The 22,740-nt window shown below is 44.1% G+C and overlaps 1 protein-coding gene and 1 long non-coding RNA gene across 2 annotated transcripts; one reads left to right on the top strand and one right to left on the bottom strand.

The window, feature by feature from the left end:
• The first annotated feature begins 4,209 nt into the window (after positions 1-4,209).
• GP9 (glycoprotein IX platelet) lies at positions 4,210-7,144 on the top strand. The gene is made up of 2 exons (XM_017832745.1): positions 4,210-4,310; positions 5,904-7,144. The coding sequence occupies exon 2, from the start codon at positions 5,911-5,913 to the stop codon at positions 6,532-6,534; it is 624 nt and encodes a 207-aa protein (XP_017688234.1). The 5' UTR covers positions 4,210-4,310; positions 5,904-5,910; the 3' UTR covers positions 6,535-7,144.
• Positions 7,145-13,668: 6,524 nt separating this feature from the next.
• LOC108506109 lies at positions 13,669-22,380 on the bottom strand. Its single transcript, XR_001877678.1, has 3 exons — positions 22,169-22,380; positions 15,632-15,696; positions 13,669-14,949 (listed from the first exon to the last, which is right to left on the bottom strand). It is a non-coding gene; the product is annotated as an uncharacterized LOC108506109 (long non-coding RNA).
• Between the last annotated feature and the right edge of the window lie 360 nt (positions 22,381-22,740).

Below are 22,740 nucleotides of genomic sequence, written 5' to 3'. Positions count from 1 at the left end.
ATAATCCCATGCATTTTACATTCCTGCCACAGCTGTAATACAATAACTTGCTAAAGATGCTTCAATATTTTTAGCAGGCTTGCCTGCATAGTTAGCAGGGAGCTGGAACAAGGTACATCCATGGAGAGCTCTTGGCCCAAAGGACTGAATCAGGGCAGGAAAACAATCAGGAACTGAGGACACCATGTCCAACCATCTATTCCTGGAGAGGAGGGGCTATTTTGGACTATCCTTAGTCTGGTCCCAAGCACTGAACCTCCATTAGCACCTGGAACAAACCACAGGTATTTCCAGAGACAATATTGCAGTTCAGTTTCATCTAAAAGGCACATAGAAAAAATGGAGAAGATGGTGACATTTGCTCTGAAAGCTAAATTCCAGTCCTAAATAAAACATTCCCATAAATGCAGTGCTGTGTTGTGTTTGACTGGAACATGTCATTGTATTTTGAATGACAGAGACTGTGCACGAAGAGCTAGAAATCAAACTGCTTTTCATCAGAGCAAAGCAAGCAAGGCAGAGAGGGGCACAGTGCCCCCTGTTCACCCACCTAAGGCCGTGGGAATCAACATTGACTATGAATATTCCTTTTCATTAACAGGCTCAAAACCCCACGGGTTCCACAAAACACAAACATGTGATTAGCCATCTGATTTAGACACATGGCTCAACACACACATTTTGCACCTTGGATACATTTTTACCTTGGAGGCTATGGAAAAGGTAATATCCTACAAGAACATAGTATGTCTTTCAGGCAATTCTTTGAATGGCTAAATTATAGCTAAGAGGTTGGTTCAGAGAGTGGGTGCTCGGTATTTCAGAACAAAGTAACTTGAATGACACCTAGTGGGAAGATAAGCAGTGGCTGGGGATGACACAGGGACTGAGCAGTTCTGAACAGGAAAAACAGCAAGGAGGGAGATTCTGCATCAGAACAGGTGAGGGGAGAGAGTGACTCGATAAAATGGGCGGAGTACAATTTAGAAGAAGAATTTCCTGAATGACAACAGTTCATCTGCCTTCTGAGGAAATGGGATATTTGATTTGACAGAGGCAAAATTACATCAGGTAAAACCACAACAAATGTGCAGCAGGAAACAATACAATAAGCAGAATATGGACAGGAGGAAATTCAGTCCTCCTCTGTATAAATACTCAAAATGCTTTAACAGGTCAGTTCTCTAGAGTGAAGTGGGTAAGAGGAATATTTCGGCCCTGGGGTAACAATAACTCCTGATTTGAGAGAAACCAGTTTTTCTTTAATTCATTTCTGCAAGCAATATTCCTCGATGTATGAATGAATTTCATGACTGATCTTTTTTTTTCCTTCTTCTTGTTTTTTTGTATAAATCATTAATTACTAGTGACTCACATCCAATTATAACGATATATTTCAGTTACTCTGTTCTCACCAACCTATTTGAAAGTACAAAAGAACATATTTAATCAAGGTGACAGACCTTAAATGAGAAGCACTTTTGCTGTGCAACGACAATGTGGTGTGGCCAGTTTTTTCAGCATTGGAAATGGAAATAGTGCTTGAGAAAACTTCAGTGTTTCTAGATCAAGAACAGGTCATTGACAGCAATGAATGACTGTAACTCCTTATAAGTGACTATAAAAGATAATCACATCCTCTGCCTGAGTTTCCTCTTAGCAGGTCACATGTTTGAACAGCACATTTATCTATAAATTGCAGCTTTTGTCCTTAACCACAAGGAAACCAGTAATGTCCTCTCAACTCTTTCTCTCCCTGTAGAAGCAGATGCAGCACCCACGTAACTCAGTGGAAAAGCCAAGACCCCAAAGGAAAGCTAATCCAGGGAAATGTGCTTTCAGGGGTGAGGTGGTGAGAGAGGATTGTTTGGTAAACAACAGTGTTCAAAAATACCTCTCTGCTGAGAGGAGGGACAGCCTCTCTCCTTCACAAAAACTTCAAAGGCATCCGCGCTGTGGAAAAAATACTTTCGGACTATAACAAGATTATAGCAGATTATAACTATTTTTTTCAAATTGGCTCTTAATAAATCCTCTTAGATGAAGAATCCTCATTTGGTCTACAAAAAAAGATATAGCCCTAAAATCATAAATGCAAATGCCTTGTTCTTCTGCCAGACACTCCCTGCAGCCTCTCACCCCCCAGAGCTGAAGGAGGGACAAGATCTGGGGGCTCAGCATGAGCTGCCACCTCTGCCCCCGCCTGGGGGGGCATTGTCCTCTCACAGTCACCAAGTGAGAGGACAATGGTTATTCTGTGGGCAGCATTCCTTAGGACACATGGCATAGATTGTGTGATACAGGAAACAGGGACAGGGCAGACAGACATTTAGGAAATCTTGCCTAGGGATGTCCTTTCCAAAACCGATGAAACAATCCCTACGACAAAGGGATCTTTCAATTATTACCAGTCCACTCACAGGTCCGGCAGCTGAACATCTGACAGGCAGATGGAACAGTCTTTTCAACAAGAAAACATTCTCCTCATCTCACAGAAGAGAACGAAATTCAAACGGGGTTTGGGATTTTTGTCTTTTCCCTCGGACTCTGTCTGAATTGCCTTTTAAAAGCTAAAGAGCAGAGAAATGTTAAGGCATTTTCTTAAGGAGGTTCCTGACAAACTTCAGGCTCCTGGGAATTGATTAGACTATATGGAAGAAAAGCACCTTCCATATAAGTAAGAATTAAACAGTAAGAATTGCTACCAGAATAATTTATATGTCAGAAATTTCCCTTCCTCCCAGGAACACGTTATAAAGGAACAACAGCTTGGAAACATGGCTCTGCTGCACATCTGCAACATCAGAACCTCACCTGTATTTCATTCCCCAGTGCAGAGCACAGCTCAGAACCTGTCCCCAAAACAACACTCTACATACATAGAGCTGGCCTGAATTAAACATCAGCTCCACAACCAACCGGGTTTCCAAATGTCAGCTGCTATCTGAATTCTAGTGTGTTCATGACAGGTAGTTAAGCAAAGGAAAAGTTAGTTCAGTTCTACCCCAGAATTTTGCATACTGGAAGAAAAGTTAAAAGAAAATCCTATTTTTGTTTTTCTTTTACATAGCCAGTTGAAGAGGTACCTGTATATTATAAACCTGCATCCTCCTGAATTCCTGCCTTTCCAGCCAAATGCACACAGAGGGTGTCACATGGCTATTATTCAGCAGTTGATATCCTCCAGCAACCTGACTGTGAAGAATCTGCAGGATCATAGTCCTGCTCTGAGCTGACCCCAGCTCCTGGGATTGGGAAAACAGGCCATATATGTGCCAAGGCTGTCCCTGTGCTCTGGGCTCTGCTGGCTGAGGGAGCCTTGACCAGGAGCCCTTCCCAGTGCACCTTCCCTGACTGTCTTGGAATCCGGGTCTGAACTCCAAACCAAGCTAGAACACTGCAAGGAAATTAAATTCCACAAAATATCACATGGACCAAAATAGGGATTGGTGCTTTGATACACGCCCCCCCCCACACCCCGTCTTTCCTTCTTCACACCTGAAGTGGTGTCTGAGTCCCTCTAGCTCAGGGGGTTTTTTGCTGACACCAAAGGTACAGGTCACTCTCTCCCTCCTCACATAAAATCACCTCTCCGAGTCCCTGATCATCACAGAAACCTTCCTTTCACTTGTTGGCTTAAACTTTTAAGAACATGGGTGACCAGAACTAACTCCTGTATTTTGGGTGACTTCAACACTATTTCAACTCCTTCAATTCCAGTCGATGACATTAATATTTCCCTATCCATCAAAGAGCTCATCTGACCAGTGTGAGTTGAGCTCATCTCACTGTCATAGTTACTCTGATGTGTGTTTTTACAAATTTTGTTTAAGCAGTGGGCAGGCAGATATCAAACCCACCCGACCGACAAAAACTGAAGCTCCACTTCATGGGCAAACTTCAGCTCCCTCATGTCCTGCTGGGGCTTGTGTGTGTCAGCATCTGAAGCCCAGAGTAACTTTTATACCTGTAGATTTTTATAGCTGAGGGAAAAAAACTCACTAGATTTCAGATGAGGTTTTCCAGATATCATCAGAGGTAATAGGAAAAACACATCAGCAGTAAAGGAAGGATTCAAAAGGGTTTCCTCCTGGCTGCAGCAACACACAGACTGCCCCAAGCACTGTGTGCTGTCACACCAGCCAACCACACACACATCTCCCGGGGGAGGGTTTCCCACCAGGCACAGAAAAAGCTCCTCTTCCTTCCCACACTTCCTTAGGGCCTCTTCCCACAGCAGCCCCTGCACTGCTGTGCCTGCTCCAGCACTTCACCAGGCACGGGAGAGGAACCAGGAGGAACCCACCAGGGTAAGGGTCACTCAGGCACTTCCCAACTCTCCCCCTCTGCATTTTTGCCACAGTTCTTGTTCCTATTTGAGTTTGGATTTCTTGCTGTTTCCATATTAAATCAGGAGAGAACATCTTTTCTCTAGATATCATTTAACTTTTTTTGTCAGATGTCATAGTCTGTCCCTTTAAGATGTTTGCTTGAAAAACAATAACTTGAGTTGATTTCTTGAAAAATCACAGATTAGTATCTAGAATCAGAGCAAAGATAGAATAATTACTTGCTGACAGACATAGGTGAAGATCACTATTTCAGCTTGAAATTATGAAGTTCATAATTTTATGCAGCGTTAATCCAACTCAAAATATAGGAATGTAGTATTTAGATGAGGAGTCTAAACCTGCCTAACTTAATTTTGAAAAGCTAATTACATAATCCTTGAAAGTAAATAGAAGCAAATTAATTTAAAACAAAATCAATTCATTTTTCCCTATAATTTCAGTCTTTATTAAATAAAACTTACTGGAGAAAAAAATTGTCTCACCTTATTTTAAGAGGAAAACTTTTTTTTTTAGTTCTAAAATATCTTTACACTTGAAACCATTTTGAACAATTATTTTTCTAAATTTCATTCTACATTAGTGTAATTTTATCTCATTATTGCCTTCGTATGTAAAAAACCACACTGTATTCTTTCACTCTGTATTTGGTTTATTTGGGGGGAAAAAAGGAGGAAATATATTTTAATTCTAGGATGTATTAAAATCATAAAGAAAGATGGCTTCAAGATTGGAAATTCCCCAACTTATTCAAGTGAATTTGTATTTCAAACTCTAGTCCTGTGCCAAGATTTGCAATGTATTTTTAAATGCAGAGAAGTAGTAGGGAATGCAGGAAGGGAATAAATTTAGAGGTTTTAAACTGCCGAACAGAAGGGACCAAGATGGAAGTCTAGTGGGATCCACCCTCCAGAAGTGGGAATGACATAGCAAGAGGCATAATTACCTGCTGGCATGTTTATTTTATCCCTAAAGGACAAGCAGTACCAGATATGCAAATTTCCAATTCTCTATTCCTCCAAATCTTGAACTGTCTGTTATCAGAGGTGCATGAAGCTACAAGGTGGCAAAAAGAACTTTTTGTCACATAAAAATAGGTATTTCCTGGTTAGAATCTTCATACTGTCAGAAAAAAGATGTTTAGACATTTAGAACTATTCAGTCCCTAAAGCCTCATTTTGAAAAGTGATTCCAACCCACAATTTTAACACTAGATCTGTGAAGATACTGAAGTGGAATAAAAACCTTTGCCTGAAACTAACCTAGCTTTCACCATTGTCTTTTGGTGACAATGTGTTCCAGAACTTTGAACAATTATCTATTTTGTACAATTATGACGGAAAAACACAGAACCAGAGACAAAAGAGCAGCACTGTGCTCTGTCCAGTGCATTTGTGAGGATGTCAGGAAGAATGCAGACAGCTAACGATTTTATTCCAAAAAGCTAAGCCTCGGGGGCAGTCCTGGGACAGAAGGAACTGTGCCGTAGTTGTGCCCTTGGGATCATGCTCAGGGACGCCGCTGATCAGATCCCTCTTGTCATTCCCTGGGCAGCTGAAGGATGAGAGGGTTGCGGTTCATCTCTGCGGTGGGATTTGCCACGCTGCTGTTCCCGGTGATCCAAGGGGGAGCGTGTCCCTCCTCCTGCAGCTGCGGGTCCCCGGGAGGGTCCCGGGGGCTGCACGTGGACTGCAGCTCGCGGGGGCTGCGGGCAGTGCCCGGCCTGCCCCGGGACACCCGCAGCCTGGACCTCCGCAACAACAGCCTGAGCCGCGTCCCCGCGGGAGTCCTGGACACCCTGCCCGGCCTGGAGCGCCTGGACATGGCTGGGAACCCCTGGCACTGCGACTGCCACATCCTGTACCTGAAGCTCTGGCTGCAAGACTTGTCTGCACCCTCCCTTGCCAGCGTCAGGTGTGCCAGCCCAGCTCCCATCAGGATGAAGCCCCTGGCAGAGCTGACTGGGAACGAGCTGGGGATGTGCAAGAGGCTTCTCCCAGTCAGGTGTCTGGGGTTCTTCTGGCGAGACCTCATTTTAATTGCTGGAGCAATAATTACACTTCTTTTAGTAGCATGGGCTCTGAAATTCTCCAAAAAGCTCGTCTGCCAACTGAACCTCGACCGGTATGGTGCCAGGGGCCGCCTGCTGAGGAGACACAACCCCAAAAGCCACAAGGTACACTGAGCTGGGCACTGCCACAGCTGGAACAGAAACATCCAACTCCTCTACGAGCAAAGCAAGTGCACTGGCAACACTGGTTTGAATGGTGACTGCTACAAACAGGTCGCAGGGCTCAAAGGCTGGGTCCTGGGACGGACAAGCTTGCCTGAATGAGGGACTCCTGGTGAGGTGTTGACAGGCAAGGTTCATTCTGCTGCCCCTACTCATGTGAAGAGTATTTCTGCTAAATTTTTTTCTAAACTTTTTTTCTAAATTTTTTTAAATCATTCAACTTAGCATTTTCCACTGAATTCTCAGCTCTTATAGCAAGAAGATTTACATCCCCAAATCCTACACTTTTTAATATATGGAGATGAACATCAATTGTACTAGTTTAGCAATTCTTTTCTCATTCACAAGTTCTATGAGTTTGCAACCCCTTACCCTCCCTGTGTCCCACTGGGCTTGGTAGGACCATTCTTGTGTGCAGACAAACTCAGCTACCTTCAGCCACCCAGCCACTCAGCCACCCAGCTTCAGGAGTTTTCTGCCAGCAAAACCATTATGATTATATAGACCAGCCACTGAATGCATCCCTTACTGAATACATTTAAAGTTGGACTGGTAAAGAGAATATAACCAGTAAAAATAATCTTAAATATTATTGAATTTTCTGGAGAGTGAACAATAAAAAAGCATTTTATGTGAAATCGAAATAATGGATGTTTATTGAACATTCATACTCACCCAACTTTCTCTTTCACAATTCCAAACACTTATGATTAAAATTCTAAGAAATTTCCAGAACTTGTCTTGCAGTTTTACTACAGACATTTGATGCTCTGGATTTGATGTGTAACAGCTTTGAGAGGATGTACACTCTTCACTTCTCCTCTTGTGTGCCCATCCTCGTAGAAAAATTGTTGTGGTAACTCAAGCAATTGTTTTCTCCCCAGCCTAAATCCCAAGAGTCCGAGGCCAGCAATTCCTGCTGTGACTCCACCTGCTCTGGTGAAGTCAGGCCAGTGAGATGGGAGAGCTCTGAAGATCTAAAATTAATCTACTGTTGGCAGTTCAGTTGAAGACACAATTTGCAAATGCTCCTCCTGACTCCAAACCTGAGCTCGGTTCTAGAGGCCACCTGGTGAAGGTGCCAAAGGCTGCCTGGCTCTGCACCAAGCTCCCTGTGAGCTGGGTGGGCTCCTTGGTGCAGCTCAGCCTCTCCCCAGCAGGGCTGGGGCTGAACCTGTTCCTCATGGGTGGTGCTACAATCGCCACGCGCTCTCGCTGCTGTGAGAAGCCACAAACACCCAAGTCAAAGACAGTGGAAGCTCACAGGGACATTTCCAGGTCCCTCTTGCCCCCGTCAGAGCATTTCAGCAACATGGAGTCAAACTTACTGCTGACTGCTGGTGACATTCTGAGACAGCTTTAGAGGAGATGTGTTCCTGCCTGTGACACCTTCACTGCTGGCCCCCCTCCTGCACCCGCAGGGAAGGCCAGTCTGATACACCACCCCTCACCAACCCAAATCCATGCCCCTTCAGGATGAGTCCCCTGACACCAGAAACAGCCACTAAACCCCCGGTGGGTCTGCTGGAAGAACCTGTGAAGCACAGAGAGCTTTGGGGCAAGGACACACACCAGGGGTAGAGGGTTACACAGATCAGCCATAAGGTGTAGTTTAGGGCTTTACACTGGGAAAAGGGAAGGAACAGACCCAGGTGCTTTCCCTGAGACATAATTAATGGTCTGGGAGACAACACACCCATTGCAATGGGAAAATCTGCACGTGATACACAGAGGGGAACAAGAAGAGGGAAAGAGTGAGTGCACAGAACTGTGGGTCACCTGGAGTGCTGAGCAATCAAAAGCAAGACTGCACAGCTAGAGAGGAAAGATGAGCTGAGGACTCAATGCAGAGAAGTCACATAATCCAGTAACGATGATCTCCCTGGTATGACATTGCAGCAGTGGGCTAACACCACCTTTTCTTGTTAAAATAGGGAGCATCACTTAGGGATAGAAAGACTTATTTACTTCCATGTTCAGATAAGCTACAGTAATTCAGCATCAGTGTCTACAAATCAGGAACAATCAGCCGCAGAAGAATCAGAAAACCAACAGTAATGCAAATAAAGGATCAGAAAATAGATCTTAAAAGGAGACTAATTTCTTTTAATAAAATTAAATTTAATTAAAATTTCTTTTAATTCCTTTAATAAATTTAAGGAATTACAAGATCACAGCTTGTATGAATCTACACAAAGAGAAATTTCTAAACAAAGGATTAGGAGCAGAAATTAAAACATCAGACTAGGAAAAGGGTTCAAAATCTAAGAGTGAAAATAATTATACACTGAAACAGTGTGTCAACCATCCCTCACTTCTCTAGCTTTATTCCACATTAATAAGCTCTGCAGGACAGAATTTCAAATAAACACAAAGGAACGTAGTGCTGTACACACCAAGATAATTTTAGAAAATTCTCCTGCACTGAGATGTCCAATTTTTTAAAAGACAACCACATTTTTGTATGGGTGCAAAATATTGCACTCTGCAAACTCCCTTGGAGAGTCTCCTAAAGGATATTTCTTGTTTTCCCAAAATAAAATAAATCATTAACACTATACATTTACCACTCTCTTTTGTGCCTATAAACTAGATATGCATAAAATAGTAAACTGCTTTACTGTATGGCTTCAGTGGTACAAATACACAAAAATAAGCAATTAGCAAACGTTTCTGCTTGAACCAACCAACATATCAAACAAGACGCACAGAACACAGGAAAAAAATAATTGAGAGAACGTATTTTCTGTCCTTGTAAGAGGAAAGAAGAGGGAATCTCTTCCATGGCAATAATTCACATTCTTCTAAAAGAGTATTGTATTTATCACTTTTCATCCATTTGGTTCTTACCTAAAAAAACACAAAACCCTGCAAAGGGGCCAGCTAGAACTGCTAACTGAGCCAACTGAAAGCTCAAAGACAACATTCAGTGTTTATCTGGCAAGGCCACTGTGTCATGCCACATACCCCATCAAATGGCATAACTAACCCACAGTTGTAACGATGTACAAAGACAGGAAAACACATCAGCTATCTCAGTAGAACATGCAGGCAGCATTCCCAAAGAGCTCTGGGAAGATCCCAGAAACTGTCACTGCATCATGCCTGCAAGAGGGCAAAGTACTGCCTAGATTTGCTCTCACCTTCTTTGGTGACAGAGGTGTAACTGCTGGGACAGGGCACAACTAAGAAGTTAGGAGGTTTGGGTCCACATTTGGCAAGGCAAGCAATCAGACTCAGGATTACTGAGCAAAACCAGCTCCTTGCAGCACACAGAGCAGGTCTGTATGTAAACTGCAGTTCAATTCATGGGTAAAATAGTTGCAGGTTTCATTTATTATTATTATTATTAAATGGAAGGGCGTGTGAATCACCACCTTTTTCTTGAAATGTTCAATGTTTTCTTAACACTGTAGCAAACAGCACTTCTCAAGCTGAATGATTTCTGCTTAGCTTTGTGCTTGGTTTCTGCCTGGGGTCTGTAGTTAAGTTTTTTCCAGATCTGTTGTTTGAGCTCATGGATCAGGGAAGTTTGAGGGGCTGGCACACATCATGCAGTGCTGTTCTCCGTTGTGCTGAAGGGCCATCATACTATTAATGGAAGGTAATTCACTGATCTCTGCTCTCTGTGACCAGGAACAGCAGCAAGGGAATGGCTGGAGCTGTGCCAGGGCAGGCTCAGGTTGGATCTCAGGCAAAGGTTCTTCCCCCAGAGGCTGGTTGGGCACTGCCCAGGCTCCCCAGGGCAGTGGGCACAGCCCCAAGGCTGCCAGAGCTCCAGGAGGGTTTGGCTGATCCTCTGGGGCACAGGGGGTGACTCTTGGGGATGGGCCTGTGCAGGCTCAAAGCAGCTCATCCCCTAAAAATCACCCTGTCTCAGCTCAGAGCTGGCTGAAAGGCACAAGTGCTCTGTCCCTCTGTGCACGGTGCAGCCAGACTGGCCTGGCACCCGTGATGCCATTCCTGAGTGCAGCCACCTGGAGCCGCCTCCCGAACTCAGCTACAAACACTTTTCTTTGCCAGAAGGAGACAAGTACTGAAGAATTAAAGCACTTTTGCTCATTTACAAGACTGCAGACACCAAGGAAGAAAACTCTGAAAGAAAAGCAGAAAGGAAAGGGCCGCACAATGTCCCTCGGGCAGCAGCAGCAGCCTGCGGGGGTCACTGGTGCTCCTCGGAAACCGCAGCAGCCGCGGGAAGCGCGGGGAGGAGCTGCCCGAGGGACACGGAGCCGGGATGCCAAGGGTGGGGCAGAGCAGGAAAGCAAGGGAGGAAACGCTGGCACCGCCACGGACAGCTCATATGGCTGCTTTGTGTTTATTTTTATTTTTAATGGAAAATACGCACTTTCCCGCTGCGCTCAGGGGACACCCGCCGCTGGCAGGGAGGGCGCAGGATTTTGGGCTCGGCACCACTGAGGTGCACAAAACTACATGGCTTTGAGAAAGCAGCTCGAGCCTTCCTGCCTTGGCAGGAGTGTCTGCTTGCAAAAGACAAGCACGAGTGCATGTCTGTGATGCAAGTTATTTTCTTCAGAAGAGTAAAATTACAATATTTTTTCAGGAAAAAACACATACCACATCCCGTGGAGTCACTGAATTTGCTTGATCTCCCCTCCATGTTCTAAAAATGTTGATATTTTCAGAATATACGTTTCTCATGTGTTTCAAATTCCACATCCTTCAGACAAATGAGTGAGATCTAAGTGTACTCAACACCTTTCTTTTCCCCACAAAGCACGGACGAAACAATCTGAAAACAGCTTTTTCTTTCACCTTAGACTAACTCCCATGCTTTGAGTACCAGCCCAGTCCTCCCCAGGAGCTCTGGGAACCTCCATGACACGGGTACATGGCATTTTACAGTACCGAGGGTCTTCTCTAAAATGTAAGTCTCTGACAGAAGTAGTTTTGAATTTGCACTAACAACTGGCCTCGCAGTGATATCTAACCTGGATTTGACTGTAAACCTTTGCCTATCCCAAGGCTTGTTCAACCTATGGAAAATTAGTTCACATTAAATTCATACTAAAGACTAAGTACAGCTTTGCTCTAAGGAATGAAACACATCACAGTTAACAAGCTTGCTCTGCATTTACCTTTTTCCATCTTAGTTACACAGATACTGTTTGCACTGACCACATATGGAATTGCATTAATGCTACTAGAATAACTCCAAAAAGAGAATAACTCATCCAACAGGAAGCTTCAAACAGCAAAAGACCAAGAATATTCCCAGCCTAAGAGGATCAGAAACAGAGAGGAACTCTCTCAGCTGAACAGGAAATTTCTTTTATTATTGAACTAGCAAACATATATGGTAAGATCTAAATATTAATTGAATATACAAAATACATGCAGAATGCAGTGAAACAAGCTCATTAGTTGGTCTAAGCTGCTCCCACTCTTGTACTCTAAACTAATTAGCCAATATACATTCATTCTCATACTGGCTTTATGTGTAAATGCACTGTTTTAGGAATTATTAACATAGAATTTTAGGCTTCGCAAAAGTGGGACTCTTCAGGCTGACACACTTGTCGGTTATGATTTACAGCTGAATTACATGATTTTATTTCTGCCTGCCAACAGGTGAAATGACTGCACTGAAAAATTAACAATTCCTACCCAGTGACTCCTTTGACAGTGCTAAGTTGATTGTAAGGCTTAGTAATGCTAAATTTGCCTTAGTAATGCTGTTTATCTTTATGCTTTTTCTCTTCAGAGCACTACACAAAACACTTTCCCAAAGTGCTCCGAGTAATTTGCTAGAAACATTTTGCTGTTACATTGATTCCAACGAAATTTAGATTCCACTCAATAACAGGGGTGAGCCAACCAATTGCTTCAGTTCCACGAAGGCCACATGGCTGCTGTTTATCCTGAGCTCCTGCCCAGGGGCACTTTGCTCCTGAGGTGGCCTCTCCCAGTGCCCTCTCTGCAGTATTCCCAGCTGATCCAAGGATTGCCCCCTGTGGCAGTTTGAGCCACATTAGAAATCTAAAATCCCACCCCTTCTCAACAATTTATCCTAATACCGGAGAGAAACTTTCAGGCCAGAGGCTTCTGTAGGGGAAGGGGGAAGTATATACATTTATTTACACAAATAAATACTATACAAACTAAAGGCAACTATATATATATATATTACATTGCTATCAGTCAGTCCTTTCAAGCCCCTCCTTTAACTTTAGTCCAGGAGCAGCCTTTAAGGCTGACATGTAACACAATCTTTTGCTGTGGGAGTGTTCTGGGCTCCTGAACACTCCCTCCTCACCAAGTCCAGCAGTTGTTTGTTGTAGTCTCTCCTCCTCATGAAGTCCAAGAAGATAGCTTTGAGCCCTTGCTCTCCTGCTGCTGGTGATCTCTCCCTCTCGGTGTCCCACCTCGGTTCGTAGGCTGCTGCAGTGCAGCTTATCAAGCGTCCACATCCTGGAATCTTCATTCCTCCACATCAGTTCTCAGCTGCCCCCCTCAGCTTTGGCAGCAGCTCCCGAGCTCTGGGCTCATCTCCAATTTCACCTGGGACTCTTCCCCGAGCGCCGGGCCTACCTCCACGGCCCAGTCTCCTGGCTCAGCTCCAACTCTGAGCCCTTCCTCCACTCACAGTGGAGGGAAAGAAAAGCCCCCCTCTACAGCTTCACTGCAGAAAAGGAGGGGGAAGAAGGCTGGGCTGCAAAGCCTGCCTCTCTCCTCTTACCTCAGGTGCTGTGAATCTCTTCCTTCACAGCACACACTCCAAATGCTGACTCTAATTCTAGCCAAAGGCTGAGCTGGGGGGCCGCAGGGCTCCCCTCTCCCCCCCGGAGGGGAAGAGAGGGAGCCCAGCCACCCCCTGGCCTTGTCCACCTACCCGCAGCAGACACCAACAGCAAAACAACCCAGACTGCCCTGCCAACAGCTTCCCGAGCTGTGATATGTGATTTTGAGCAGAAGCGAACGACATGGACAGTGACTGGCTCTCCAGGGAACACTGTCCTGGCACCCAATCACCTCTGAGCCCCTCGAGCTCTCAAGGGGGGCCAATTTCAAACTATGACACCCCGGGCAGCAGTGCTGGTGTCACTGCAGCAGGCACAGCTCCTGACTGGCATGGCAAGGGCACTGTAGGCAAATAAATCTGAGCTGCCTCCCAGGAGCTCGGTCGATTCATTTGGGTTTGCTTGGCACTTCCTCGTCTGACCACCAGGCCTTGGACAACCTGCAGCTGGGAGTGGAATGGTGCTGATTTCATAGGACATTGTCTGGAAAAAGTGGATTGAGGCCTCTTCCCTTGGAAGAATATTAAAGAATAGGAAATCCAGAGCATTCATCTTAGTCCAGGGGAAAAAATTCTCATGGAGCCCTTTAATGGCCTTGATCTCTAGGAAAGGAAGTGTCAGCATGGATGGATCACAGCCTCCCTATTGCTCCTTGAATCGTTTTCCTTGTCTCCTCTTTAGGAGTCAAAAGGGGTTTTCCTCTAAATTAATAATTTAGGTTTTGACTAGGATACATACCTTGTCTCTTATGACCACAGAGAAGGACTACGGAACCTGACACATCCAAATAAAATCCACCTTTGTAACCCTCTCCTATCAATAGTAGTGCAAAGCAGCAGAACTAAGTGGCAATGGCCACACCATCCAAGCCTGCCCTCAAGACAGCAGAGCACTTAGAAGTGAGGCCATGTTTGACTTCCCTGAGTCTGCAAGGCAACTGCAGAAACCAGTCATTTAATTTTCAGATGCACTTACCAAAATCTGAATTACCGAAAGACCAAAACTAAACCAGCAGTAACTACAACCTGAAGGAAAAGGGGCAATCTCAGTCCATAAGAGAACACAAACTGAGCACAGGCAGGACCTCAGAGGCCCTGGAGGGTTTCCTTTACCTCCAGGAACAGCTTCGTCAGACGGCTCTGAAACCAGCCCGACATTGTCACCTAGTGGCTGCTCCAAACCCTCGGGGAGCAGAGCTCCTCCGAGCCGGTCACCTTCCCCAGCGAGCCCTCGGGAATGGGATGGGATAGAGCCATTTTCCAAACCAGCTCCCAGTCACCGCCAGTTCTTGCCAGAGCCCTCACACAGGTTTTCTGTCGTGAAGTGTCAGACGCCACAAGATGTACATTGATTTCTATCGAAAAGAGCCTGAAGTAACTACACTTTTGCACACTGGCAACACACTCCCCATTTGATTTCTTCACTGTGATTTATCATTTTTAGATCTGCCTGGAGTTTCCTGCTACTACAGCTCCCAAAGTCACAGCTCATTATTTATATTGAAACTTGACAGAGGTTCTCTTCCTTCTGTTCTCCTGAAGTCATGATGAATTTTGATGTAAACTAAAATTTGACTAACACCTTTGGTTGTTTGGATGGCTTCATCCTATCAAAGTGCAATAAAATAAAAAAGAAAAAAATCTGTAAATTAAGTAACTGAAACAAAATAATGAAATCAAATCCCCTCATGGGTCTTTTTTCCTACCATTCCTTTTCTGTTCCTGAAAGTCTGAGAAGGTCTTTGTGAGATAGTTTTAAAAAAGAAGAAGAAAATCTCAACAAAATCAGTACTAAATAAAAACAAAATTAAAAACTCTCTGGCAATCTGTTAGCCATCTTCAAGAAAGTAAGAGAAATTTAGAAATCATGATATATTATTCTATTTTACATTAAAATTCATTGGGTATGGTATGGTAAATAAGATAAAGACTTACTGATCTGAGTGGGAAAGAGTTTTGCTTCAGAAATGAAATCCAGTATTCCTGCCTAATGTTAGTCTCATTTGGAAGAACACATCAGTAACTCCAAGTGCTCAGCAGATTCACAATATATTCCAAAACTACAGAGATCTTTTTCATCCCAGCCTTGTGCAATGAAACCTGCACAGCATTTGTGCCTCTATTTCAAATAATTTACAGCCACCGATGGCACACGAGTGGCACAAAATTGCTCTTTGTTCTTATACTAAAAGTTCAATGTATCAAAAATCACACAATATGCTGCCTATGAAATGAAAACAAAAATACTATTCTACACACAGGAAAAAAATTTAAAAGGCATTTTCTTACCAGATTTTCTCCTTTTACATATCTTCTTTCTCCTTATTTGTCTAAATCTTCCAGAGGCAGCTCAACTAAGGCAAAGAAACCATAGAGAAAGTACTGGAATTAAACAGAAAGATGATTTTGGTTGCATTTTTCCAATATGTTATATCAAGACTCTCATCTATATTTGGGAAAACTGGAATGTGAACTTCAACTGAAGCTTTGCTGGCTGTGTTTCAGTACTATATTTTACATATAGCAAAAAAATGTGGGATTTATTCTAATTCTACTTAAGTCACAGGGCTAAAGCAACTCTCTTTGGGAAATAAGAAAGCTAACTTGGAAAACCTCTACACAGACTCTTTAGAGCTGATAAAATCTTTACAGTACAAAAGGAAGAAAATGGGGCATTTCACTTTTTTAACCTCACATGAGGACCTTTCAGACTTCACATAGGAGAAGCAGCAGCAATTGCCCCATAAACACTGACACTAGACATGTTGAAAAGAGTGAGTATTCACAGCCCCTATTTAATCTATTTACACAATTCAGAAGGTATTATATACATGTTTCAAATGGAGACACTGATATGCATATGTACAAGTATATGTATACACACAGACATAAATATATACATTTATCTCACAGACACACACACACACACATATATATATACATATTGTCCTAGTGAGGACAGTTGAGTTCATCATGGTATGGGTGTAACCCAAAACTGTGTATTCTATAGCCTTCCATGCCATTTCCCAGAAACTGTTGTCAATAGACTATTAGCACCTCTGCCCATAAGAGCCTGACTCCTCAGGCTATAAACTAGGTGTTAAGAGGCCTGTGAGATAAGAGGATCCTCTTACCTTTTATGGAACTCCCTGAGGGAAGAACTGACCATTCCTGCCTGAACTGGAGAATATATAAACCTGGAGTTCCAGAACTTTGGGACCCGCTCGTGGGATCCAGAAGGAAGACTGCAGCTCATCGCTCTCGACCTTTGCTGGACTTCAATCACCGCTTCTGACCAGCCTGCCACAGCTCTCCCACCAGCAGGTTTCTCCCCTCTCCCTTTACTTTGGACTCAAGCGGGGCCCAGGGAACACCACTTTGTTCATGCCCCAGGGTACCAGGTTGTACATGTGGGTTTTGTGGGTTAGGACCAATTGTTTGTTTGTGTGATTGTGCTTGCTGTGTTGTTTTAATAAATTGTTATTCTGACTTGTGGTCTCTCCTTTGAGTTGAGTTCATTTCCCCTGCTGGTTGACTCTTAAACCAGCACACATATTCAAAAAACATATTTGGATATCTGATATGGGCTTACCGATATAAAGATATCTAGGCTGATACTGATGAGTACTTTACAGTTTTATTTCAGTTTATTACAATAACACTAAAATATGGTTTTATCAATTTATCAATTCCTCACCACTAAGTCAGAAAGAGAAACAATGAGACTGATCTAACAAACTTTAAAAGCCCCTATCCATATGGAGGAAAATTTACACTGCATAAAACTGATTCCTAAGTTAAATCCACCAGCTCTGAAAACCTGGGCACTCTAAAAACCTTTAGAAAACTCTGAAACTTGGGCACTATGAAAACTTTTACCTAATTGATGTGCAGCAGCAGCATTTTTAAAGGCCCCAGTACATTAGAATGACCTCAGCTCCCTCAGAAATCTGTACCAGGGTAAAGTTACCATTAAAAAATCTGACTACTGTGGCAATACCAGGGGATCTCAAAAAGACATATGGAAACTGCACAAGCCCAGATTTTAGGAGGTCTGATAAATTTGCAGGTACTACACTAATCACTCAGAAGAATAAAAAGTCAGCAAACTCTGCAGATTTCCAAGTGCTGCTTTCCAGAGCCTTTAGCACTTTAAACAATATTTCAGGTAGATGCAGCCACAGGCCAAGTGGTAAATCCTCAGTCCATGTGCACGCTGCTGCTCTGTGGACCCTGGTTGCACTGGAAATTCCAGAGAGGAATTCTGAGCAGTGCACCTGTTACGGGTATTTCACTCACTCCCCTCCCTCCCCTCCTGAAGGTGCAGCTACGACCTGCAGTGCTGGGATGGCCCAGGGCATCACAGAGCACAGGGATGGCACAGACCCCCAGAGCAGGGCACAGGGTACAAGGCATCACAGAGCCCAGGGATGGCACAGACCCCCAGGGCAGGGTACAAGGCATCACAGAGCCCCAGGGATGGCACAGACTCCCCCAGGGCAGGGCACAGGGCAGCACAGAGCCCCGGGGCAGCACAGACTGCCAGAGCAGGGCACTACCTGGGAGAGTTCGCCAAATAACCCTGGTACAGCTTCCCCAGCGGCTCTGCGGTGTTTGACACCGACTGCAGCTGTGCTTGGAGAGATCTGTGACTGGCCTGGGCCACAGATTGAAAGGGTTAATGATTTCCACATTCCACATTCCAGGATCGCCGGGGGACTTTGCAGGCTGGGCAGAGGCGGCTGTCGGCCCATCACAGCCCCGCCAATCCTGAAAAGGAAAACCCTTTTCCCGTGCCCCTCACAGAACTCTGCGCAGGCCCAGGAGCCGTTGGAGGCTTGAGGCATGGCCTGGGACTCCATCCATGGATATAATAACTCATAACTCCTTGGAGTGTGGGGGCTTCCCTCTCCCACCCCCAACGGATCAAGGCCACCACTTCAACTGACAGACATGGAAGCTGCAACTCCCAAGTTCCATTGCTGGACCTCATGGGCAGTGACTGTAGACATCTTTCCACTCATCTTTTCTTTCTCTTACTACGTACCCTTATCCTGTCTTTCCTTTCTCTCCCTTATGGATTTTCCCTAAAGGTTATCTTTACGCCATATTGCTGTAGATGAGAGATATAGATGATAACACCCAAAATGGCAACATACCTGTTTACCTTTGAAACAAAACTGTTCTAAAATAAACCCTACCTATACCTGTTTTCAAACACCGATTGTTCAGTGTCGTTTCACTCTAATCCACCACAAGGGATTTATTAATAAGAACTTGGGTTACTCCTCCTTTCTGGGGCAGGTTATAACAGCCTGGTCTCTGTCTCCTCTTACACCCCAGGAGATAAAACAGGGCAATGACTGGCTTTCATTCCCTCTAGAACAGACAAGGAGAAGGGATGGGTGACTAAGATTGATTACAGCCTTTAGGAACCAAGCAGAGCAGAATTTGCATTGATTCGTTCAGAAGATGATTAAGCCATGTAAATGAATACAGCATTTCAAGTGACAAAGAAGGCAGTATCCACAACTGAGTCATCTGAAAGGACTGCAAACAGCTTATGGCTTCTAATATTCAAAACACATAACTTGGAAAACTTCATGAACACAATTACAATTTTTTTATTACTAGCTTGTTCTGAGACTTGGCTGATAACAAATCTAACACCTACACTGGGTAAGAAACATCGCACATGACAGAGTCATAGACTTTGCCCAACAACTGAATAATAGAAGCTATTTCATTGCTGGGAATCACCATGGGGGAGACAATTTTTCTCACAGCAAGGGTAGGCTCTGCAACCTTATAAGGAGAAGTACTCAGTACAAATGCTTGGCTGGAGAAGTTTCAACCCCCAAATTAATCCCTGTTTATTTGACAGCAACTTCCCTATAGCTCAACAGTTTCCTTGCCACTTGTGCTAGTACAGTAACAGAACACCAGGCAGAACCGAGACTTCTGCTAGAATAGGTCTTAAGTGGCATCATTTTTCAAGATTCCAAGAGTCTTCCAAGTGCTGTGGGCACTGCAGCTTTGAGGGACAAAGGGTTGGGTGTGGAAAAGAGAGCCCATAAGGCTCTCCAGGAAAAACCCACTGTAACAACTGGGGGCTTCCCAATTAATCCTGATTGTCACCATTACTTTAAAGAACATCTCTGTCCATATGTTGCTCCCCAGTTCCTGTTCACATGGGATACAGACGTACAGACATGGAAAAGAGAGGTGCCATGGACAGCAGGAATATCTGCTGACCAGTGACAGGCTTCAAAACACCCATTTATATTGCCCCTCTGCAAATGAGTTCCATACCCCACCCACAGAGAGCACAAAATGTCTCTCCTGTAAACATTAAACACTCAGGTAACTTTCCTCAAAAGGGCCTTAGAACACTAACAAATTAAAAGTAAAACTATTAACATTTTAACTAGTTCAGACACTGCTGAACTTTAAAAAGAAAGTTCTGGACACAGATATCCTTAAATCAGCATGACGTTCATTTTGGACTGAATTACTAAACAGTGTATTATTACAAGATTCTTCTGGTTGCAGTTCAGAGCAATCCATTTGTGGAAAAGAACACACCCCAAAATACTGCAGGCCACAGTTTGATCTCATAAACTCAAGAGTCACAGAGCATGTATGATTTAATATACACAACCAGGAATTTATGATGTGACCCTTGGGGTGTCCTGTGCTGGGCCAGGAGTTGGACTCAATGATCCTGATGGGTCTCTCCCAACTCAGCACAGTCTGTGATTCTAAATATCTGGGGCTATGTCAGGTAATGCTGAGTATGGGAACATGGTTTTATTACTTAAGGAAAAGAGAAACAACAAGCAAACAACAAATAAGTAGCTATTTTGCATATATTATATTTATGATAAAAAGTAATCATGTAACTATTCAACTGATATCTCTCTTTTTTAAAAAATTACAATATGTTAGTACTTTTGGTGTGTGAAAGAGCTCAATCCCTTCCAGCTGACTCAGCTGTAAAATCAGCAGCCCATAAAGCCATCCAGAGTTACAGATTCTGTTAACCAAAATCTAACCAGAGAATGGCTGTACCACGGAAGGACCATTAACATGTCAAATAACACGCCTGCATTACAAATACAAGGAGAAAATGTGGAAATTTGCTGGAAAATTTATCTTGGAACACAGTATAAACAATGTACCAACCAAGCCATAACTCAAGTAATCTTGGTTTTCATGAGCAATTTTGGCAATTGTTCTATATCCCCACTGGAAGTTACTTGGAATGAATACTTGCTACTGCAGAGAATTCCAGCCATCTATAAACTCACTGAGCCATCTCACAATTCCAGAATTCACTTGGAACCCCTGCCCTCTGCTCCTTCAGAGAGTGGGCAACAGATTTTAGGACTCCTCCTTGTGTTTTTTCCATTTCATATGAGATCACTGTATGTGTTTATTTAGAAGGTCAGAACTTAATTAATTTGCTTTGTCACTCCAAGTGTCCAGCAGCTGCCTTGAAACACAATCCGGTCTCACACCGAAATTCCGTTATCCAGTGTGGCAATTGCCAACAACCCTGCACCTCAACCCACTTGTTAGGGTTGAAATTTAACTTCCCCTCTTGAAGAGAATTAGTTGCCTGAAAAGGGAACTGTGACCAGGGCCAGTGTAGGGGGTCCTTGCCATGTTCTGGTACTGCTTTCTAGGAACTACGAGAGAGTGGTTTCTACCCCTCTCTACCCTTCTCTGACGAATCACTCTCACATACAGCCAGATACAAACTGCAGTCAACCCAAACCTATTTTGTTTGTCCTGATCTTTGCATTAAAGGTGTGTTAAATGCAAGTCTGGGGATTAATCAAAGAAAACCAAGTATTTTAGCATTTAAAGCACTATTTACTGTTTTCAAAACGTGAGAGAACTAATCAAAGATCCCTCATAGAAGCCTAACAACATAACGTGACAATTTGTGGGTTTTGTTTGGGGAATTCTTTGTTTTAGAAGCAGTTAAAGGTTCGTGATGAAAAGCAGCAACAAGGACAATTAATAAAAACAAGTTTGCAATGATCCATAGCAAGGATAATGGAATGCCTGATTTATAATTATCTTCATAGAAGTAGCCCCTTTATTTTTTCACTAAAATGAGGTAACACAAGGAATCATAAATATTAAAGACTGACAGCTCTAGCAATGTTTCTACCTATAATCTAAATTTCCTGAAGTGCTTTGCTCAGACTCTGAATACATAATTAGCATGAAAGCATACACACACTGATGTCTTATTTCCTCTTAAGCACCTTTTCTGTCCTGGCTGATCAATATCCTAGGATTCAGTGGCCTGTTTAATTCAAAGTTGCAGCTACCAGCAACAGAAAGCCTTTGATCCAGTTTGACAGAGCACTCAAACCTCTGCTCTTGCTAGAAGGTTACTGTGGACCACCGAAAATATTTATGCAGACCTGAAAAGGAATAATCATGAAGCCACCCAAAAATACAGAGCAATTTAAGCCAGGTTGCTATGCTGGCTCACTGATATCAGGTTGCTCAACTCCCGCACAGCTACCCATGGGACAATTTAACTCTCACTCTCACTGTCACACAACAGTTTAATTTCACAAATTTATAATTTGAAATTAGGATGAATTTAGCTGATCTTTGGCCCACAGAACAGAGTAACAATGTGCTGTGTCAATGCATTTCACTAGCAAAGCTGACTTTTATCAGCATCTTGATTTACCACATAATCTAAAGTGTTAAAGAGCACTTTTTTTGTAGGTAACCCAGGTAGCAGATAAAATACAAATAATTCAGACTGCTGAGATACACTTATCTCAGTACACGTACCCAGTTTGTGATGCAGTACAGGGTCACACATACACAGGTGCCTGTGTAAGACCCTCGCAGGATGTTAACAGCTCTAAAGCCGTCTCCCAGCAGCACAGGACCTTGCGAGGATGAAAAACCGTAGCCCTGAGCCTTGGCCTGTGCCTACGGAAACAAACCACAGTCCAGCTCAGAGCTGAAAATAAACAGCCAGCGAGGCAAGCCAGCTGCGCTTCCTGGATGGCAACGGCACCTGTGTGTCTGTGTGTGTGTCTGTGTGTGTGTGTCTGTGTGTGTGTGTCACTGCAAAACGTGTGCACAGGAACACACCGACACAGGGACACCGGCGCAGAAATCCGCCCCCGCAGCGGGGCTGCGGACGGACCCGGCACGGGCAGGTCCATACGGGCGGTGACCCATCGGCACCGCCAGAGCCGCCGCCCCCGCCTGCCCCGCACCACGGGCTGTGCCGCCGGACGGAGACCCGGAGACCGTGAGGGGCGGTGCCGATGAGGGGCGGTGCCGGTGAGGGGCGGGGTCGGTGAGGGGCGGGGTCGGTGAGGGGCGGGGTCGGTGAGGGGCGGGGTCGGTGA

Source organism: Lepidothrix coronata, unplaced genomic scaffold (assembly GCF_001604755.1).
Source record: "Lepidothrix coronata isolate B3197 unplaced genomic scaffold, Lepidothrix_coronata-1.0 Scaffold205, whole genome shotgun sequence".
NCBI lineage: Eukaryota > Metazoa > Chordata > Aves > Passeriformes > Pipridae > Lepidothrix > Lepidothrix coronata.
The sequence above is the reverse complement of the archived record's forward strand: the minus strand, read 5'-3'. Positions and strand labels throughout refer to the sequence as shown.

Bases quoted from the DNA above. Each gene is read 5' to 3' on its own strand.
- GP9 (XM_017832745.1), top strand. From the start codon at position 5,911: ATGAGAGGGTTGCGGTTCATCTCTGCGGTGGGATTTGCCACGCTGCTG.